Source organism: Pongo pygmaeus, chromosome X (genome assembly GCF_028885625.2).
Source record: "Pongo pygmaeus isolate AG05252 chromosome X, NHGRI_mPonPyg2-v2.0_pri, whole genome shotgun sequence".
NCBI classification, from domain to species: domain Eukaryota; kingdom Metazoa; phylum Chordata; class Mammalia; order Primates; family Hominidae; genus Pongo; species Pongo pygmaeus.
In genome coordinates this window covers 55825733-55848995 of record NC_072396.2, presented here as the reverse complement: position 1 = coordinate 55848995, position 23263 = coordinate 55825733, and the positions used below count along the sequence as shown (strand labels likewise).

The following is a 23263-nucleotide window of genomic DNA, read 5'->3' as shown; positions in this document are numbered from 1 at the left end:
TGGATGACAAATGAACACCTAAAAATGTGTTCAACATATTACAATGCAAATTAAAAGCAGGAGTATATACCACTACACAACTATTAAAATGATCAGAATTGAAACAATTGACTATACCAAGTGTTCATGATGATATGGAACAACTATAGCCCTCATTTACTGCTAGTGGGAATGCAAAGTGGCACAGTCCACTTTGAAAAATATTTTGCCTGCTTGGCAATAAGGTTCTACAACTGCAAACGAATTCAAGAAAAATAATTTATGGGACAAACAAAGCAAACTATACATAGCGTGTGAACGTTAACTAAAACAAAAAACAGTATTAAGAACAAAAAGACTATTTAGATTGGTGCAAAAGTAACTGCAGTTTTTGCCATTATTTTTCATTACTTTTAATAGCAAAAACCACAATTACTTTTGCAACAACCTAATATAATAAAAGGTGCACATGAACTGAAAGGGCTGAAAACTGGCTGTTCCACTGGCTAAAGATTTGAATTTGCATAAGATATTTACCTTCTCTGATCCTCAGTTACCTCATCTATAAAATAGAGATGATTGAGTGGAGAGATTCATATTTTTTATGAAAAGGGGAATAAAGAACAGAGAGATTAAAAGTTATTTACAGTGAAACTACCTAGAGCGCACACATCATCCCCTGGGAGAAGCTCCTCCCAACCACTTGAGTTTACGGGGCCTGCTTCTGTATTCTGAGCATCCCCTGGCTCATCCTTGTCATTGCTTATTTTACATTTGTATTGTCATAATCTTCTGGATGACTACTCATTAGACTCTGAGCTCTAAGAACTCTTATTCTGCGTGAAGTATTCCTATGTCCTTAGCGTCTTTCTAGACCAATGCCCAGAGCCTGATTCCCAGGTTATCAGACAAGTTTTGTTTTTTTGTCTGCATCTTTGTGATATATGCTACTCACTTAACCAAATATGCCATTATTAAACCAGCAATTTGCGTACTGTGAACAACACATTGCAAATGACAAATCACAGGAACTATCTTTACAAATTTCTGTTCTCTTAGACAGGGCTTTGTGGCCTTCATCTCACACTTTGTCTGGAAGTGGCTAGTACTATCGCATTTCCTACCTTTATATTCATAACAAATTGTGGACATCCTGGTCAGATTGGCCCTCAGTTAAGGGCTGTATTGGCCAATTCACTGATCTTCCCATATACAAAGGGGCTGAAAAACAGACCAGTCCATCAGTAAATATTTTTTGAGTCAAGATTGCCTATCTGGTTATTTTAGTATTTCTAAGTGTAAGGCATAAATGTCACTCAACCTTATGGCAAAAATAATCAAGAATATAAACCCAGTAATCAATGGATATGGGAAGTCCAATCTAGTTATTTTACTCTCACAATCATTCTTTTCCCTTTGACTCTTGATTCTAGGCTATGGTATTCATTGTTTTGTTGTTGTTTTATGGGCCCCTTGCCTGTGTTCCTCTTACTCTTCAACTGCTGTTCTATTTATGTGACTTTCTCCAACTAGAGTGTGGTATCCCTCATGGCAAGTACTTTTCAATTCCAGCATCCCAAATACTTCCTTAATAAGGCAGGCATTAGTGCATGTCTATCATAATGACCCTGGCAATGGAAAGCATCTCCCTCACTTTGGAGTCATTATTGTAGATGTTGTTTGAAGGTCCTATACATACAGCCTTTTGTTTTGTGCCAAACTCTGCAGGGGAATGACTCTGCTATGGTGCCCTGGAAACTCTGCATCTCGCCACATAGGCCCTGGTATACAAGCTTAACTGCAGTCTGAGTTGAGTCTTGGCAGAACACCTAGTGGTTCCTCTTGGCACAAGGAAAGTGAAGCAGCATGGTAAGTGGCTGCCATTAGGCAGTTTCTCACCTACCTCCCTATATTGCGGGAGCCTGACACAGGACCATTACTCATCCATTTCCCTAGTTTCAGTTGGGCACAGGACGTTCCTTCTTCCCCAACTTAGGGTACAGCTGTGGGCTACAAAACTGCCTACTATTGTAGGGTATGGCTATGGGCTCATCACCGGCAGAAAGACCCACCACCTAGGCTCTCTGTCACTGAGCACGTCTGATTCAGTGTCATGCTGTAGCACTAGGGACACAGGGAGCTAACACAATTTGATCTTGCTTTTTCTTTCTCTGTAAGTTAATAAAATGTTTGGATCCATCAAGCTCATTGTCACCTTACAAGTTAAATCTATGTAAGTGTGACAAGCCAACCTAATAATACCAGTAGTGATACTTGGGTCTGTTTGACACTGCAGTGCTGCTTAAGAACAGCTTGACCACTTGACAGACTCTGGTATTGAGTTGTGTGGTGTTGCATAATCAGAATATTGACTTACTTTACTTGGCATCACACACCTCAAGGGACAGAGTTTTCAGCACACAGGAATATTTATGGCAGATTTTGTCAAGTATGGGTGACTTGCAAACCAACTTTAGAACTGATGCCACGTCTGATGCCAGCTACATCATTCAATGAATATATTCAACTTAAAAAAGAAAAAGGCAATAAGGAAAAAAAATGAAAATTCAAATCAGTTTAACTCAAATTCATCAAAAAAGTTAACTTGATATCCCCCACTTGAAATTCAAAAGCTGTATTGCTTGCTAGAAGTATAATTGTAAAGGTTGAAAAAACGTAAAAAAGAAAATTTTAATGAAAAAATGTAATCTAATGAAGCAAATCTATTTATACAGTAATATCTACTCCATATATGTTTGCTCACTTATTCATAATAGCAGTAATTTAGTATATACATTACAATTTCTATTTTAGAAATATGGAAGCAGATCCAAATAATTTAAGTATGTTTTCCAGCCAGTATGTTTCAGAACCAGGATGGAAACCCACAGCTGTTTCATGCCTTGGCCAAAAAGAGACAGTATAGATATGACTCAAGAATCTTTGCCTCAGCCTATGGACCTCTCACATATTTTGTGGCAAATTGGGATACCTTTAAATTTAGGCTCATATTTTATTTGGACCATAGATTTTAAATCTTTTTGGATCAAAGAAATATACTTAAACCTCTGTAGAGGTAAAAATAATTGACATGTATAATCCCCTGCCATTCCCTAAGCACTGTGGACTCTGAATGAAGTCCTTTGTTGAAGAACTGTTTTATTGGGATGTTAAGATGAAAATGGGGGCTCAGAGATATAATATAGAAACTTATCAATGTAATTCACCACATAAACCAATTAATAAAGAAAAAATCCAGCCGGGCACGGTGGCTCACGCCTGTAATCCCAGCACTTTGGGAGGCCGAGGCGGGTGGATCATGAGGTCAGGAGTTTGAGACCAGCCTGGCCAAGATGGTGAAACCCCGTCTCTACTAAAAATACAAAAATCAGCCGGGCACAGTGGCGGGCACCTATAATCCCAGTTACTTGGGAGGCTGAGGCAGGAGAATCGCTTGAACCCGGGAGGCAAAGGTTGCAGTGAGCTGAGATCGTGCCACTGCATTCCAGCCTGGGCAACAGAGTGAGACTCTGTCTCAAAAAAAAAAAAAAAATTCCTATGATCATCTGAATAGATGCACTACAAGTGTTTGATAAAATTCAACATATACTGAAGAAAACTGCTCTTAGCAAACCAGGAATAGAACTTCCTTACTCTGATAAACTGCACCTACAAGAAAAGTACAGTAAACATTATGGTGAAATGTGGAAAATGATCTGTTTCTGATCAGAAACAAGACAAGAATGTCTACAACCACCAACTGTATTCAAATTATACTGGGAAATTCTGTCCACTACCATGAATGAGAAAAGTAAATAAAAGGAATAATGTTAAAAATGGCAAAGAAACCTGTTATTATTAAAAGATTATACAATTGTGTATGTTAAAAATCCAAAAGGATATGGAGGTAAACTTTTAGAATTAATAAGCATAGTTAGAAAGGTTGCAGGATAGAAAATCAATGTACCAACATGTTCTCTCTATATACCATCTCAAACACAGGATTTAAATTTTCATAAAAGATACAGTTCTCAAGAGTATTAAAAATCTAGAAATAAATTTAACAAAAAAGTGCAGAAGTCTTTGCAGAAAACTGTAAAACTTTATTAAGAGAATGGTAGCAGTCAAATTTCCAGCATAAGAACAATATTCTTGGTTTCAGTCTTCATTTGTCTTGGTTTAAACCTATAGTTTCCCTTCACCTATAATATAAATATAAAATTAGGGCACGTTACTCAGCAGATTTTTATTTAGATGACACTAGAGGTATACAACTACAGTGTTGATTAACTAAAATCAGAACCCTGAGGGTGTCCCTTTAGCTTACATCCAGTTAGCCTCTGAATAAACTCAGAAGGTAGACTTCCAGGCATATTAACAATATTTTTAATTCATGCCACTTTTTCTAGTAGAATAAGGAAACAAAGAGACTGTTCAAGTACAGAATGAATTAAATCAAGTGAATCTATTTTATATGTGTAAGTGGAAAGTAAAAATATGCCTATACTTTTAGTAAAAATTCAACCAAACAAAAACCTAAGGAAAAAAATATATTTTTAAAGTATCATTTAAATTTTTTGATATGAAATAACACTCTGAATATAGAATATGCTTAGAACTGACTAAGTGCAAGAAATAGAAAAGTCAGTATTACTTTTGTGTATCTTGTGAAAAAGTGTAAAAATGTTACTTTGGACTAGTTTAGACATTATGTAGTTGCTTTAAGTAGTGAACATTTGTCACTATTTTCATTGGTACTCCTGCCTCTCAACATGCTTAAAAGCATTTCAGTTTATACAGTAAACTGAAAACCCCCACGCTAGCTTTAAGCCATTACCAGCACAATTAACATTACAATATAAACTGATGCTTATCATAAACATGTTATGTATTTGTTAAAAACAGTCCTCTGTAAAAATACCTGAAAATTATTGGCTGTTGGTTAAATGACTTACATTCAAAAGTTAGAAAACCTTTTCTTTTCTTTTAAAAATGACACATGAAATCGTATATATTTATCATGTAAAACATGATGTTTTAAAATATACATACATTGTAAAATGGCTCAATCAAATTAATATATGCATTATTTCATATAGTTGTGAAGACACTCAAAATCTACTCTCTTAGCATGTTTCATATCTTTCATATCGTAATTCAATTAGCTTTGACCCAATTTATTCTATCTCTTGAAGTCCTGGCCTCAAGTGATCTTTCTGCCTCGGCTTCCCAAAGTGCTGGGATTAAAAGCATTAGCCACCAAACCTGGCCCTCTATCTCTGACAGTGTGTAAGGCAGCCATTTGGGGTCTGAACTACCTTCAAAGAATCTTTAGATGTGAAGTATGATATTAAAGTAGCAGTAATTTTACCTCTGTGTCACACAAAATATAATATTGTGAAAATAGAAACCCTATAATTTGCATCTTATTGAATAACATACCTTCTTCCAGCACTTTAGTGGGATCAAAAGTGGGCAGAGTCCCCTCCCTGACATCAGGACCATCTCCAGGTGCATCCTCTATCTTAAGCAGAGCGAATTCCTGTTGAAAAGCTTCCAAATCAGGCCCTTAAAGATAAAAAGTCGTCAATTTACTAATTAAAATATGAACTATGAACGAGGAAATAATATTTATTCCCTCATCATTGTGAAATAAAAACCTGTAGGCCAATTATTTCAGGAGTCTGTTGCCAGAAAAGCAGGAAAGCAGAGATGTTCAAACATTGCCCTTTCCTTTCCCAAGGCTGGCCCTGGACAACTTACTTGTAGCTTTTGTATTAATTTGTTCTTATTCTTATCACATTCAGTAGGTGACTTGTTTGAGTCAGTCTAACTAGACTATGAGCTTTAGGCAAAAATTTGGCACTGACATCTCCAGCACTTAGTATATTACATGGCATAAGGAAGCATTAATAAATGCGTGTTAAAAAGTATCTTATAAAAATACATGAGATGTCTGCAGATGGCAGACGAGGAAGCTGCAAGCTGCCATTCTTCCACAGAAACATAAAACAAAACAAAACAAAAAACAGGAAATGGCTGAACAAACCATACAGGAGCTCTGCAAAACACTCAAAGGTTTACAGCAACCATGCAAATACCCAATCAATAAAAAGCCTCCGTCAAAATGATAGGAAAGTTTGTGGCTTTTTATGTGTCCTTGTTCCACCCCTCCACACAGCAGCAGTAAGAAATGTTTAAGATTCCTTCCTAACGTTTTCTGTCCTCCTGTTACTGGTATGTCATAAAATATAATGCATAAATATACCTCCACCACCCATAAGCATTATTCTCCACTCTCCCTTTACCTTGAACAGCAGGTGCTCCTTCATTTTTGATCTCTCCACTAGGTGCAATACCCTGATTATCAGTTGGTGGTTCCTCTTCTTGACGTTTTTCCTCAGTGGGCTCCTGGACCTAAGGGTGTAAGTGTGTGTGCGAATAAAAAGTCAATAATATAAACACACAAATGCATATGTGCATCGAATCATAAATCTAAAGACATTTTCCAACAGATATATATATAGAGAGAAAGAGTAAAATATCCATATCCATAAGGCAACACCAGAATATAATATTCCTGAGCCAAAGTTTCCTTCATGACATGTCATCATTTTTTATTAGCATGGAACACCTGTATCAGTGCATGTATACTAGCTCAAAAATATTTTTTAAAATAAAATGTGTTAATAGAAAACATCAAACGCTAAAGGACTCACAATCACAGGTCCAACTGGCTGGGAAGACTCTTGGTCATTTCCTCTTTCTGAGGATTGGGATCTTGTTACATGCTCACTCATATTTCTCACTGAAAACAAAATATTGTTATTTGGAAAAAGTGTGTAAGAACTTAGCTATATATATGAACATTCCATGGCAAAATGGTGATTTGTACTTTTTTAATTTTGAAAATATTTTCAAAATAAGTCACAGAGCATTGATAAGTACGGAAGTTTTCCAATCAAACTAAGGACAGATTTGTTTGTATCACAGTCGAAGAGGCACAGAAATCACCTTAACGCCATAGTAAAAGACAGAGGACTTTTCTGAGTTTTGGCTTCACAATTAGACTCTCCATCATTTAGACATTTAGGAAAAAAACGGGCAGAAAATTGAAACTGAAATGACTGCTGCTTTCGTCCCACTCTGATATACTAGAGCCACCACCACCTCGTCCCCACTCCCCGAAAAATCAAGTTTTGTTGGAATGCACAGCCTCACCCATTCCTTTCCATGAGGTCCATGGCTGAGATGAGAAGTTGTGACACAGAGTTAAGGTTATGTTCCTCACTGGACACCTCTGCCAGGCACTCTACAGACCTTGGGGCCGCAGTCACCAGCCCACAGCATTCCTAGTTTCCTGGCCCCTTCCTTACCACCCACACCGTCCCTTCTCGCATCCCTAACGAAAAGTCCAGAAACTGTCCTCCCTCAGAGTTCCAGGCGTTTTCAGGACTCAGACACCTCTAACAGCACCCCCAGCACTCGCACCATCTTCAGGTGATTTACCCCCTCCGTGGCCTACCTTCCTCCCTCGTTCCAGCCCAGCCACGATTACCGGCCCATGGCGCCTGCATCGCGACCTGGGAGAAGCCGGACGACCACCGCGAGGCCCTTTTCCCTCAAAGCCACGGACTGTGCCACGGGACCTGTCCTAAGCCCGCTGGCTCCTCCACACATTCACTTACAACCAAATTCCCAGGAAGACCACTTTGCAGACCTACCGGCTGAGTCTCGGTCAGTGAGAAAGAATGAAGATGGCGGAAAGAACGAAGACACAACCTCTCCTTGCACAGCTCTGCGTGGACAGAAGGTGGGCAGAAAGGCGCATGCGCAGCAACAGACATGCGCAGCAACAGATCTGTGCAGCATGGGCACTCAGTGGGGTATTTGCCACGTGACTAAAGGTTTCCTGCCTCTGTGGAGAACCTAAACCACAAGCTCTCCTGACAACGAAAATGAACTTACAAAGCACTTTTCTTTTTCCCCCGCCCAACCTTTCTTTCACTTCCAATGGCGTTGGAGAATATGAGTCCCAGGTTACTCTAAGAAAACAATGTGTTTCAGACAAATTCACCATCATAGAAATAAATATTATATATGTTAATACCCATTTTATATCTGCTTTCATAAATCATTTTCTTGTGCCTTCGCGAGTTTGCTGTCATGCTTGCAATGATCTTACCCACTCCAATATGATAAGACATTCATAGTTTTTGTTGCATGATTGTACATTCAAAATCACTGATCCGGGCTTGGCACGGTGGCTCACGCCTGTAATCCCAGCACTTTGGGAGGCCCAGGCGGGCCGATCACGAGGTCAGGAGATCGAGACCATCCTGGCTAACATGGTGAAACCCCATCTCTACTAAAAATTCAAAAAATTAGCCAGGTATAGTGGCACGCGCTTGTAGTCCCAGCTACTCGGGAGGCTGAGGCTGGATAATTGCTTGAACCCGGGAGGTAGAAGTTGCAGTGAGCCGAGATTGCGCCACTGCACTCCAGCCTGGGAAACAAAGTGACACTTCATCTCAAAAAAACAAAAAAAATCATTGATCCATCTGAACAAAATTAAGTGGTAGGGACTCTACATTATTTCTTGAATCCCTCTTTCACCCACTGTTTTGAAGTGGCTCTTTTATCATCACCTACATCCCCACTCAATTTTGTATGTAACTTTCTTATTTTAATTTTCTTCCATTGAGTTGTTTATACCTGTACCACTAGTATACTATTTTAATTGCTGTAGCTTAATTATATTTGTAATGCGAAATAATGCTTGCCCTCCCTCATTGCTTTCTCCTTTTCTGTCTACTCTGACACGTTTGTATTTCAGATGAACTTCAGAATCATTTGATCAGGTGCTAAAATATTCCAGTTGACACACAGTTATTATTTTTAAATTACATCTTATCTTAGGGACAGTATCTGTCTTTCTATTTTAGAATTTCTCTATCCAAGAAAAAGCCACTCCTCATTTCCTCAAGTCTTTTTATGTATCCCTCGCAATGATTGTGTTATTTGCTTCATATTAGTTCTTCACATTCAAATTAAATTTATTATTGGGCATTTTTATTGTTCTATTCCATTGTGGACAGATGTTTGCTTTCACTCCACTATGTTTTTCATAGAAGTCAAACAATCTCTGTTCGCAAACAATATGATTCTATACCTAGAAAATCTCAGACTCTCTGCCAAAAAGATCCTTGATCTTATAAACAACTTCAGAAAGTTTCAGGATACAAAATTAATGTACAAAAACCAGGAGCATTTCTATACACCAACAACCTTCAAGGTCAGAGCCAAATCAGAAACACAATCCCGTTCACAATTGCCACAAAAACAATAAAATACCTAGGAATGCAGCTAACTAGGGAGGAGAAAAGTCTTTACTATGACAACTACAAAACACTGCTTAAAGAAATCAGAGATGACAAAAACAAATGGAAAAACATTCCATGCTCGTGAACAGGAAGACGCAATGTTGTCAAAATGGCCGAACTGCAGTTTATAGATTCATTGATATTCCTATTAAACTACCAATGACACTCTTCATGGAATTAGAAAAAAAACTACTTTAAAATTCATATGGAACCAAAAAAGAGCCCGAATAGCCAAGGCAATCCTAAGCAAAAAGAATGAAGCCAGAGGCATCATATTACCTGACTTCAAACTATAATACGAGGCCACGGTAACCAAAAAAGCATTGTACTGGTACCAAAACAGTCACATGGTCCAATGAAATAGAATACACCGTCCAGAAATAATGCTGCACACCTCACACCTATTACCATCTGATCTTCAACCAACTCAACAAAAGCAAGCAATATAGAAAGTATTCCCTATTCAATAAATGGTCCCAGGATAACTGGCTAGCTTATGCCAAAGATTGAAACTGGATCACTTTCTATACAAAAATTAACTAAAAATGGATTAAGAACTTAAGTGTAAAACCTAAAACTATAAAAATCCTGGAAGACGACCTAGGCAATATCATTCTAGACATAGGAATGGACAAAGATTTCATAATGAAGATGCCAAAAGCCATTCCAACAAAAGCAAAAATTGACAAATGGGATCTAATTAAACTACAGAACTTCTGCACAGCAAGGAAACTATCCACAGAGTGAACACACAACACACAGAATAGGAGAATATTTTTGCAAACTATGCATCTAAGGTCTAGTTTCCAGCATCTGTAAGGAACTTAAACAAATTTACAAAAAAAAAAAAAAAAAAAAAAGACACGTCAGGCACGGTGCCTCACAATTGTAATCCCAGCACTCTGGGAGGCTGAGGCAGGCAGATCGCTTCAGGCCAGGAGTTTGAGAACAGGCTGGCCAACATGGCAAAACCCCATCTCTACCAAAAATACAAAAATTAGCTGGGCGTGGTGGTGCACGCCTGTAATCCCAGCTACTAGGGTGGCTGAGGCAGGAGAATTACTTGAACCCGTGAGGCGGAGGTTACAGAGAGTGGAGATCATGCCACTGCACTCCAGCCTGGGCAACAGGCTGAGACTCCATCTAAAACAAAACAAAACAAAACAAAACAAAATACCATTAAAAAGTGGACCAAGGATATGAACAGACACTTTCAAAAGAAGACACCCATGTGGCCAACAAGCATATGAAATAAAACTCAACATCACTGATCATTAAAGAAATGCAATTCAAACCACAAGGAGATATCATCTCACAAGAGTCAGAATGGCTATTATTAAAAATTAAAAAAAAAAAAAACAGATGCTGGTGATGTGGAGAGAAAGAAACACTTAATCACTGTTGGTGGAAATGTAAATTAGTTCAACAATCATGAGAAACAGTGTGTTGATTCCCCAAAGACCCAAAACCAGAATTACCATTCGATCCAGCAATCCTATTACTGGGTATATAGCCAAAGAAATATAAATTGTCCTATCATAAAGACACATGCATGTATGCGTTCACTGCAGCACTATTCACAATACCAAAGACATGGAATCAACCTAAAAACCCATCAATGGTAGATTGGATAAAGAAAATGGAGTACATATATACCATGGAATAGTATGCAGCCATGAAAACAAATGACATTATATCCATTGCCGGATCATAGATGGAGCTGGAGGTCATTATACTTAGCAAAGTAATGCACAAACAGAAAACTAAATACTGCATGTTCTCACTTATAAGTTGGAGCTAAAAATGAGAAAAAATGGACACACACAGGAGAACAACAGACACCAGGGCCTACCAAAGAGTGGAGGTTGGGAGGAGGGAGAGGATCAGGAAAAATAGCTCATGAGTACCAGGCTTAATACCTGGGTGACAAAATAATCTGTACAACAAATCCCCATGACACAAGTTCACCTGTATAACAAACCTGCACCACATGTATGCCTGAACTAAATATAAAAGATTTTTAAAGAATAAACAAAAAATAGATTTCAAAACAAAAACTTTGAGAGGAGACACAAATGTCACTCTATAATAATAAAGGAGTCAATTCATCAAAAACATATAACAATTTTAAATATATATGCACCCAACACTACAGCACTCAGATATATAAAACAAATACTATTAGAGTTAAAGAGAGAGATAGGCCCCAATACAATAATGGATGGAGATTTCAGCACCCCACATTCCATATTGGACAGATCTTCCAGACAGAAACTCAATAACACCAACAACAAAAACAGACTATCTGCACTATAGAGCAAATGGATCTAATAGATATTCACAGAACATTTCATCCAATGGCTAGAGAATACACATTCTTTTCCTCAATCCATGGATCATTCTCAAGGACAGACCATATATTAGGTCATAAAATATTTTTTAAAAATTGAAATATCAAGCATCTTTCCAGATCAGAATGGAATAAAACTAGAAATTAATAACGAGGAATTTTGGGAACTATACAAATATATGAAAACTCAACAATCTGCTCCTGAATGATTAATGGGTCATAAAAGAAGCTAAGAAGGAAATTTAAAAATTTCTTGAAACAAATGATAATGTAAACACTACATACCAAAACCTATGGGATACAGCAAAAGCAATACTAAGAAAGACGTTTATAGCTATAAGTGCCTACATCAAAAAAGGTAAAAACTTCAAATAAACAATCTAATGATGCATCTTAAAGAGCTACAAAGAAAGAGCAAACCAAACCAAAAATTAGTAGAAAAAAAGAAATAATAAAGATCAGAGTAGAAATAAATAAAATTGAAATGAAAAAAAACCTACAAAAGAGCAGTAAAACAAAAAGTTGTTTTTTAATATGTTAACCAAAATTGACAAACCATTAGCCAGACTAAGAAAAAAAGAGAGAAAACCCAAATAAATAAAATAATAAAAATAATAAAATCAGAAATGAAAAATGATTTGGGAGGCTGAGGCAGACAGCATGTAACATTATACTACAGAGCTGTAGTAACCAAAACAGCATGGTGCTGGCATAAACACACACACATAGATCAATAGAACAAAATAGAGAACCTAGAAAAAAATCCACACACCTACAGTGGACTCACATTTTACAAAAGTGCCAGGAACATACACTGGGAAAAGGCATTCTCTTCAAAAAATTGTGCTTGGAAAACTGGATAGCCATACATAGAAGAATGAAACTAGACCACAAGCTCTGGCTATATAAAAATAAAATCAAAATGAATTAAAGACTTAAATGTAGGACTGAAAACTATGAAACTGCTACAGGAAACACTGGAGAAAATCTCCAGGACATTGGTCTGGGCAAAGACTTCTTGAGCAATACTCCACAGGCACAAGCAACCAAAGCAAATATGGACAAATGGTATCACATCAAGTTAAAAGGCTTCTGCACAGCAAAGGATACAATCAACAAAGTGAAGAGACAACCCACAGAATGGGAGATAATGTTTGCAAACTACCCCTTTGACAAAGGATTTATAACCAGAATATACAGGAGCTCAAACAACTCTATAGGAATAAATCTAATAATCCAATAAAAAATGGGCAAAACATTTGAGTAGACATTTCTCAAAAGAAGACATACAAATGGCAAACAGGCATATGAAAAGGTGCTCAACATCATCGATCATCAGAGAAATGTAAATCAAAACTACAGTGAGATATCATCTCACCCCAGTTAAAATGGCTAATATCCAAAAGAAAGGCAATAACAAATGTTGGTGAGGATGTAGAGCAAAGGGAACCCTTGTACACTGCTGGTGGGAATGTAAATTAGTACAACTACTATGGATAACAGTTTGAAGGTTTTTCAAAAAACCAAAAATAGAGTTAACATATGATGCAGCAATCCCACTGCTGGGTATATACTCAAGAGAAAGGAAATCAGTATATTGAAGGGATATCTGCATTCCTATGTTTGTTGCAGCACTATTTATAATAGCTAAGATTTAGAAGCAACCTAAGTGTCCTTCAATGAATGGATAAAGAAATTGTGGTACATATACATAATGGGGTACTATCAGCCATAAAAAAAATGAGATCCAGTCATTTGCTACAACATGGATGGAACTGGAGGTCATTATGTTAAGTAAAATAAGCCAGGCACAGAAAGACAAACATTGTATGTTCTCACTTATTTGTAGGATCTAAAAATTAAAACAATTGAACTCATCGACATAGAGACTAGAAGGATGGATACCAGAGCCTGAGAAGTGTAGTGGGGGGTTAGGGGTAGGTGGGAATAGTTAGTAGGTACAAAAAAAACAGAAAAAATGAATACTATTTGATATCACAATAGGGTGCCTATAGTCAAGAATAATTGTGTATTCTAAAATAAATAATGTTTTTGGGTTTTTTGTAACATAAAGGATAAGTGCTTGAGGGGGTGGATACCCCATTCTCCATGATGTGCTTATTTCACATTGCATGCCTGTATCAAAACATCTCATGTACCTTATAAATATATACACCTACTATATATTTACAAAAATTAAAAATAAAAATAAATTTTAAAACATTCAATGTATGTTGCATCAAGTTGGTCTTCATGGTTATTCAGGTTCTAGAGTCTAAATTATAAAATACTAAAACAGTGAGTGGATTGTTTTAAACTAATGTGTCCTAAAACATAAGAAAAGTTCCAATGAAGGTAAGAACTTATGAGCAATGAATGTAACATGGAAAAAAATGATATAATCAGAGTGAATGACTAAACCAAAGCTAAAACTAGGCATAGAGCAGAGCCTGACAGGTGGAACAGTGTTGTAGAAACCAGAGGCTCCTCATTCACAGTGGTAAATATAGGCTTTTTGTAACTTCTGCCCTTAGTTGAGATACTTCGGATGCTGGTCCTTGTGTGCACACACTCCTTTGTGTGATTGTATGAATACCATTTTCACACTTGCTGCATAGGAATTAGAGCACATGCAAAGTATGTTGGCATTCAGATGTGTATCTTTATTTTTCATGATGCATAGTGGTTTATATTGAATACCTAGCTCTTAGTAGAGTCCTCTGACAGGCACTCAACACAGATCCTAACATTCTTCTGATGGGGCAATTCTGCAAAGTCAATATCCTTATGATGTAATTTCCAACACTGTGTTTTTAGTGACTCATACTACTTTTGTCCCAAAATAAATTATAAAGCTAATTTAACATGGGCTGGAAAGCACCCTTGTGACTTCACCAGAGAAAATGAGACTTAAAATTTACATCCGTCCGTGCATGCAAGAAGTCATGACTCTACCCATCCATCAGTTCAAGAGATATGGTTTGAGATCCTCCATAGGTCATGAACTGAACTACAGTTCACATCCCATTAAAGGAATACAAAATTACAGTTAGAGAGGGAGAATAACTTTAAGAGACCTTGAAAAACGCTGAGAGTGGATGTTAAGTGTTCTCACTACAAAACCATAACTACGTGAGGTAATACGATGTTAATTAACTATATTTAACCATTCCATAACATATATGTACTTCAAAATATTATGTTGTGCACAATAAATACATACAATTTTATCTGTCAATTTAAAAATAAATTCATTTGGAAAAAAAAAGTCTTCAGCATCAGGGCAAGGGACTCTCTGAAGGGACCTTCTTTCCTAATTTTGAAACTCTGATCCTCTCTTGCCTTCTCTGAGCCCTGTTACTTCCTTTGGATGTTGTTTGACATATTTATCTCCAGCTCATACATAAAATTTCTCAGAGACAACCATGGTTTTTATGCATCTTTTTAGATGGTGTAACAATGGGGTTCTCCCCACTAGCCAAGAGCAAATGACTACAAAATAACCAAAAGACGAAAGTGCTACACATCCACTTGAATGGTGCTTTTCAAACCATAGGCATCCCAGAGCAGGAACTGCAACATCTAAACCCTTGCTTACAATGTAAAATTTTGAGGTCAATTTTTTTAATATGTAGGTTGAGCATCTGACTTATTACTAAGCAAATTTCTAGCCCAATTTATCTGAAGAGAGGAAATGTCTGTGATTCTTTTTGTTCCTAAATTGCTAGAAATATGGCTGAACTTCTTTCAGGTGAAGTAGGTTTATGGTAGAATTTGCTCTAAATAACTAGTTGTAGATATAGCTTTAAACATAATGTAAATGTCACAATGAGCCTTGGTGGATATCCAAATATAAAAAAAATCAATCCAGACACAGTCCTTATACCTTTCATTAAAATGAACTCAAAATGGATCTTAGATCCAAATGGAAAACTGTAAAACTTCTAAAAGACAATGTAGGAGAAAATCTAGGTGACTTTGGGTTTGGTTTTATATATATATATAACCGATATATATATATATATAACCGATATATATATATATATAACCGATATATATATATAATGGATATATATATATATAACCGATATATATATATAACCGATATATATATATAAAACCGATATATATATAACCGATATATATATAAAACCGATATATATATATAAAACCGATATATATATATATAAAACCGATATATATATATATATATATAATTTTTTTTTTTAGAGGGAGCGTTGCCCTGTTCCCCAAGCTGGAGTGCAATGGTGCGATCTCAGCTCACTGCAACCTCCGCTTCCCGGGTCCAAACAATTCTCCTGCCTCAGCCTCCGGAGTAGCTAGGATTACAGGCGCCTGCCACCACGCCCAGCTAAGTTTTGTATTTTTAGTAGAGACGGGGTTTCACCATGTTGGCCAGGCTGGTCTCGAACTCCTGAGTTCGTGATCCACCCGCCTCGGCCTCCCAAAGTGCTGGGATTACAGGCATAAGCCACCACGCCCGGCCTGGTGATGATTTCTTAAAAATAACACAAAAAATACAATCCATGAAAGAAAAAAATACGATAAATTGGACTTAAATTAAATGCTTCTGCTTTCTGAAAGATACTGTTCAGAGAATGAAACAAAATACAGAAGACTGGGAGAAAGTATTTGTAAAACACATGTAATGAAGGACAGGTATCCAAATATACAAAGAATTCTGAAAACTCAACAATAAAAAAAGGAAGAACCCAATTAAAAAATAGGCAGGAGATTTGAACAGACACCTGACCAAAGAGGATATACAGATGGCAAATATGTGCATGAAAAGATGTTCAACATCACGTGTCATTAAGGTACTGCAAATTAAAACAACAATGAGATACCAATACACACCTAGTAGAATAACTAAAATTTAAAATACTGACTATATCAAATTGCCACCGGTAGAGGGTCGTGACTGCAAGTTGTCCAGGTTCTTGCCATTTTGAAAAAAGAATTGGACAAAACGCCCAGCAAAGCAAAGAAAGAATGAAGCAACAAAAGAACGAAAGCCGGGCTTTATTGAAAAAGAAAGTACACTCCACAGTGTGGGAGCAGAGCCAAGCAGTGGTTCAAGGACCTGAATACGGAATCTTCCTGGGTCCGAACGCCCCCTAAAAGTTTCCCATTGGCCACTTCATGCTCACCTCGTAAAGGAAGTGGTAGCCCGCAATCAGTCTGATTGGTTGCAGAAAGCAGCCAACCAGAGGCTGAAGTGAAGTTACAAAGGTCACACTCCTGTGCAAACTTCAGAAGCTAGGGTGAAGTTATAAAGTTACACTTCTATGCAAAAGAAGACTCTGCCCGCAATCAGTATGATTGGTTGTGGACAGCAACCATTCAGAGGCTGGAGTGGAGTTACAAAGTTGCAAACGAAGACTCGGCCCACACTCAGTATGATTTGTTGCCGGCAACCAATTTCCTATCTGCCACGCAGAAAAGGTGAAAGGGAGTAGCCTCTGGTCCTTTTGTTACTTAGGTGTGGAAAGTTAGGGTTTTCCTTTCAATTTAGTTCTAGGAAGTCGGAGTGAAATAGCCTTAGGTTCCCTGCCTCCAGACCCCATTCTCCTGCCTCAAAATGCTGGCAAGGATGTGGAAATGGAAACAGCAATGAGATACCAATACACACCTAGTAGAATAACTAAAAGCTGAAATACTGATTATACCAAATGATGGTAAGGATGTGGACCAACAGGAACTCTCATTCATTGCTGGTGGAAATGCAAAATGGTACAGCCACTTTGGAAGACAGTTTGGCGTCTTTTTAACAAAACTAAGCAATACAACCCAGAAATCCTGCTCCTTAGTATTTACCCAAATGAGTTGAAAACAATATGTGGGCCAGGCACGGTGCTCATGCATGTAATCCCAGCACTCTGAGAGGCAAAGGCAGGTGGATCACCTGAGGTCAAGAGTTCAAGACCAGCCTGGCCAACATGGCAAAACCCCATCTCTACTAAAAATACAAAAATATGGTGGGTGTGGTGGCTCACACCTGTAATCCCAGCACTTTGGGAGGCCGAGGTGGGTGGATCACCAGGTCAAGAGATCGAGACCATCCTGGCCAACATGGTGAAACCCCGTCTGTACTAAAAATACAAAAAATTAGCCGGGCGTGGTGGCAGGTGCCTGTAGTCCTAGCTACTCGGGAGGCTGAAGCAGGAGAATCACTTGAACCTGCAAGGCAGAGATTGCAGTGAGTAGAGATTGCACCACTGCACTCCAGCCTGGCGACTGAGCAAGACTCCATCTCAAAAAAAAAAAAATTAGCCGGGTGTGGTGGTGTGGGCCTGTAGTTCCAGCTACTCGGGAGGCTGAGGCAGAAGAATCGGTTGAACCTGGGAGATGGCAGTTGTAGTGAGCCAAGATTGTGTCATTGCACTCCAGCCTGGGTGACAGAGCGAGACTCCGTCTCAAGGAAAAAAAAAAAAAAAAACTTAATATGTGCACAAAACCTACACATAAATGTTTATAGCAACTTTATTAGTAATTGCTAAAACTAAGAAGCATTGAAGATATTCCCCAGTGGGTGAATGGATAAACAAACTCTGGTATGTCTGTACAATGGAATATTATTCAATGATAAGAAGAAATGAGCTCTTAAGCCAAAAAAAGATATGGACAAACATTAAGTGTATACTGTTAAGAGAAAAAAAGCCAATCTGAAAAGGCTATATACTGCACCAATCCAACTGTATGACATTCTGGAAAAGGAACAATTTTGGAGACAGTCAAATGATTAGTAGTTGCCAGGGATTTGGAGGAGAAAGACAGGGATAAATGATGATGCACATGAGATGTTTAGGGCAGTGACACTATCATGTAAGATACTGTAATTGTAGCTACATCTTACATATTTGCCAAAACGCATAGGCTATACAACTTAAAGAGTGAAAACTTAACTATAGACTTTTGCTAATAATTACGTATTATTGGCTTATCAATTGTAACAGATTTACCACACTAATGCAAGATGTAGATAACAGAAGAAACTTTGAGGCTGGGGCAAGATGGAATATGGAAAGCATCTGTACCTTCCCTTCATTTTCCTATAAATCTAAAACCACTAAAAATAAGTCTTTAAAAAGAAATCCTTGGAATAAACGGCATGCAATAATTGTAAAAGATAAGCAGTGCTTCTCTTCCTTTCATGATCTGGCATCTGCCTACATTCGCACATCATCCCTGCCTCCCGCACTTATACCTCATGCCCCAATCAAAGTGCTCCTCTGGGCTGGAAGGAATACTATGTACATGCTTCTGTGCATTCACAAGGACCCCTGTGACAAGCAAATTTATTGATCCAGCACTGAGGCCTTCCTCCCACCCTCTGCCTACTTAGACCTCAGGTGAGACTGGGAATGTGCTTTGCTAATAGCAAGAGGATAAATGTGTGGTAGATGGTTCCAGCAGAGAGGTGAAATCTTGGAACTCCCTAAGAAGGGACTGGGGGAGGGACCCAATTCACCAAGAAAGCCTTCTGTCTAGCATTGAGATCCTAAGAGACAATGATGACTATGAAAGTGCAATAGTTATAATATGTTCTGTGTTTTTCTCCAGCAGTACTCAGTGCTACAACCCAGGCCCTGGGAAATGCAGTCTGTGTTGTTAAAGAACACTGGAGCCTAGCTAGCATCACTTGTAAAGGGCAATGATGAGCCTCTAGGAGGCCCTGCTCACTCAGTGACAATGCTCATCAGTTTCTTCATTCTGTGTGTCAGTCTTCTGGTCCTCCCCTCTTTCTGTGCTCTTTTCTAGGGGGTCTTTTATGGGTGGATAAAATTGTCCTGGGTTAACAGAAAACCATATACTGCATGTTCTCACTTATAAGTGTGAGATAAGCATTGGGTACACATGGACATAAAGATGGGAAAAATAGACACTGTGTACTACTAGAGCAGGGGAGACAGGGAGGCGAGTAAGGGCTGAAAAACTACCTATTGGGTACTATGCACACTACCTTAATGACAGAAGCATTCATATCCCAAACTTTAGTATCACCCAATATACCCAGGTAACAAACCTATACATGTACCCCCTGAGTCTAAAACGAAAGTTGAAATTATTTTTAAAAATTGTCCTGGGAGAATGAATTGATTACTAACTCCATCTCCCATGTGGCATGGCCGGCCTCGTATCTATTAAACTGTTTCTCTATTACAATATCATGGTCTTTCTTTGTGCAGCAGGCAGGGGAAAAACCCTCAGGTGGTTACAAATTTGGAGGCTCCTTCAGGATCCCCTGCCTATGGCTCATCAGCCCTCTATCTACTAGTATGATTGACCCGGAGGTGAGCTCGGCTTATTTAACTGAAGGCCATCTCTGGTACTGTCCCTACTGATGACGTGATATTGACCCATAGTGCTTGGGACTGATTGCAGTGGAGAAATAGTTCCTGGAAAAATACCTTTAAACTTGTCTGGTGGGTATTCTAGGCACTGGCAACACCTCCTTCCTTTTTTTCCCCCCCGATCAGTTCATCTCCTTTCTTAGGGCTCAGTTTGGCTCCTTTGGGAGTCTTGGCTGGTTCTCCCTAATTAGTAGGAAGAGTCCTGGTTTGAGAGATTTCTCCTCAACTGGCAGGATTTCAAGGATATTTTTCAGATGGAGACTAGGAGGTTAGTTTGGAAGAAATACTCTTGAAAATTCTTGGTTAGGGATATTGGTTTGGAAGGCCTTCCATTGGTCTTCTCTTGGTTGTGTGTATTTGTGGAGGGGATCTCTGAAAGAATTGCTGACAGAAGTCCAACAGGCCTAACTCCGAGAACCTTCCTTATTTGTCTGGTCACATTCAGTGAGCTCTGAAGGAATTGTTAGCAGAAAGCTCAACAAGCCTGACTCAGGGTGACTGCTCATTACCTTGCCCGGAGACCACCTATTGAATTCCTGGTCAGAGGTCATCCCTCCCTACCTTGAGTGGGTCAAAGATGACAAGGACCAACACAGGCAGGTCGATATTGGGTGCAGTGTCTGTTTTGTTATGTGTATTTTGTGTCAGCTGGGATGGAAAATGTTAACTCAGTTCCCCCATGCAGCCCGTTGGGCGGCATCTTGCAAGATTGAGAAGCTTTTGCGTATGCTTCCATGAAACAGAAAAAGGTGATTTTTCTTTGTGATTATGGTGCGGCAAGCAGGGTCACCAGAGCCGCTCAGGGAAAGGGACTCCAGGAACCTGGCATGCTGGCAAAAGGGTAAGAATTTCTTACCAGAAAGTCTTTTGGTCTCTCTCTCTCTCTCTCTCTCTCTTTCTGTGCAAACTGGTAAACTGTAAAAATTCCTGTCTTTAAAAAGGATTTGTGAGGCTAGTCTTAGGCTGTAGCAAATCTGGTGCAATTTGTGCTATGAATTTGTCTTTCTGTGTCGTTCTGTCATAAAGAGGGATACTGCAAGATACAGCATGGGCCTAGGACCCTTATCAGCCCACTGTTCAAACCCACCCAGCAGACTGGTCACAAACGTGGCTGTGGGTCCCTGAAACAAAAACCAAATGAGGTTTCCCTCTCATCTTGTTTTATGTCCTTGAGAGCATGACTTTGTGACCATGTGGAGGCACTCTCTGTTGGTCTCCTTCATCCAGTAGGCAGGAATTTTCGAGTTCATGTCAGGCGGCCAGTCCAAGAAGACCTGGAGTCTGAGATGAGTCAGCATATTCTGCCTTCCGAATGTCAAGCCCTTGGGTGAGTTTTGTCTTAAAAGGTCTTATCCCTTCGGGGCTTTTGTATTCTTTTGCTATCTTAAGCTCATTTCTGAGAGTAAATTATTGGGGATCATAAAGATGCCTCCTCTACCCCCTTTCTGGAAATACCTCGTACTTATATGGTAAAAACCTAGAAAATTACCATCTGGACTTTAACAAGCTTCTTGGACTGAGTTATTATTAGAACTGAGTATACCACTAAAAGAAAAAGGTTAAAAGGAGGACGCATAATAATGACATGGCTAGCATTAGAAAATTCTCTTTTTCTAACGCTTTAAAATCTTTTGCATGCTTGAAATCTTTTGCATGCTTGAAAATGCTCTATGCTCCTTCTGGGAATGACAATAGCAGTCACCTTGTATCTTAGGTCAGCTGCTAATGTTTTGCCCTCTCGCAATGGTAGCCAGGGTTCAATTCCTGGCTTTGAGGGTGAATCATTTGTGGTTTAATACCTTTGGAACTTTTGCCATTTATTCATTCTTTTCCCCTCCATGGACAGCTTCTGATTTCATGCCTTGAATTCTCTTTCCTCTAAACTACCTTGGGGGAGATTCCAGATCTTGTAAAAATTGCTTACTATCGCTTTGGAGACACCTCGTGCATCTGTGGTTGTCATCCCCTTAGTTAAGGCTTATTAATTTCACATAGGAAGTTACTTTTAGTATAAAATATTCAAAAGCCATAAATATTGGCCATTTCTCCTGGCTGAAATCTGGTAATAAAAGATTTTTAAATAATTTTTCTTTTGAGAGCTCTCTAATTAGAAATCAACTTATTTAAAGCTGATATTTGGCTGTGTACATATGTTGTTTTAAAACCCCTGCTCTCCCTCTAAAAACTTCTCAGTTGACGGAATTTTTTTCATGATTCTGTTTCTGTCTGTGTATCTGTATGTGTTATGTGTGTGATGTTTATATAAAAGAGCTCTAGTTAATTGGCTTAAACAAATATAAGCACCTGAATCAAACATAATGTCAGAAAAATAGAAATATTAATGCCTTTAGTTCACGTGATTCTGATAATCTTTGAAAAATAAAGAAAGTTTAAAGATAATTGGTAAAGTAAAATAAAAACGTTTTCAAAGTTCACATATTTGGTCTACATTAGGCAAGTCAGATACTGTTTGGTAGGTGTTTTAAGGGCATAAAATGCTATGACTTTTAGTAATTGTTTGACTTGTCTGTTTTACAGCCATTAGATTCTAGGTAAGGCCTGGGGTATATGGAGTTAGCCAACTACCTTGGCTAAGCCGGGAAAAGTCATGGACTCTGCAATCTTATACATTGTTAAAACTGCTTACCTACCAGGTTTTTCACTAAAAGTAAAAGCTGCTAAGAGTTAACATTGTAACACGTGTATTTGAGACTACTGGAAAAACAGGTTTACATGCAAGGTATAGAAGGAAAGTAGAATGTTTTTGGTGGGAGGTTATAAATGGCATGGGAATATGGTTTTTGTTAAAGGGAATGTAATTTTGTCTAGTTCAGATGTTTTAAAGCGTTGTCCTAGCCTAAAAGAGCAATGAGGCAAAACTAAAGGTTGAAGCAAGTTGCAAAGTGTTTGTGAAGGGTTGATCTTGTAAAAGAAGCTCTGTGGGTATGGGCAAGTTAGCTAAGATTTGAAGGGGATTATTTAGTTTTTCTGTAGGTTGAATATTGAAATAAAAGCACACACATGCTGGGTCAGAACCTGGGCCCATGTGACTGAATAACAGGGTTTTCTTAGAGAATTGATCGGCTGTTTAATAGAAAATTGTAAAAGGTTGTAAGAGGTTTATGAAAATTTTACCTCATGGTCAAACTAAGATTGTGTAGATTTTATTATAAGGG

The 23263-nt window shown here is 38.3% G+C and overlaps 1 protein-coding gene across 2 annotated transcripts; it reads right to left on the bottom strand.

Annotated features, from left to right (window-relative positions):
- Positions 1-4061: 4061 nt before the first annotated feature.
- Positions 4062-7808, bottom strand: PAGE5 (PAGE family member 5). 2 transcript variants are annotated; one of them, XM_054471836.2, is made up of 5 exons: positions 7704-7808; positions 6699-6787; positions 6288-6396; positions 5422-5547; positions 4062-4181 (listed from the first exon to the last, which is right to left on the bottom strand). In XM_054471836.2, the coding sequence occupies exons 2-5, from the start codon at positions 6777-6779 to the stop codon at positions 4165-4167; spliced, it is 333 nt and encodes a 110-aa protein (XP_054327811.1). In that variant the 5' UTR covers positions 6780-6787; positions 7704-7808; the 3' UTR covers positions 4062-4164. The 2 variants fall into 2 exon arrangements, with proteins under 2 accessions (XP_054327811.1, XP_054327810.1); XM_054471835.2 differs by having other exon boundaries at positions 7505-7792.
- Positions 7809-23263: the final 15455 nt, after the last annotated feature.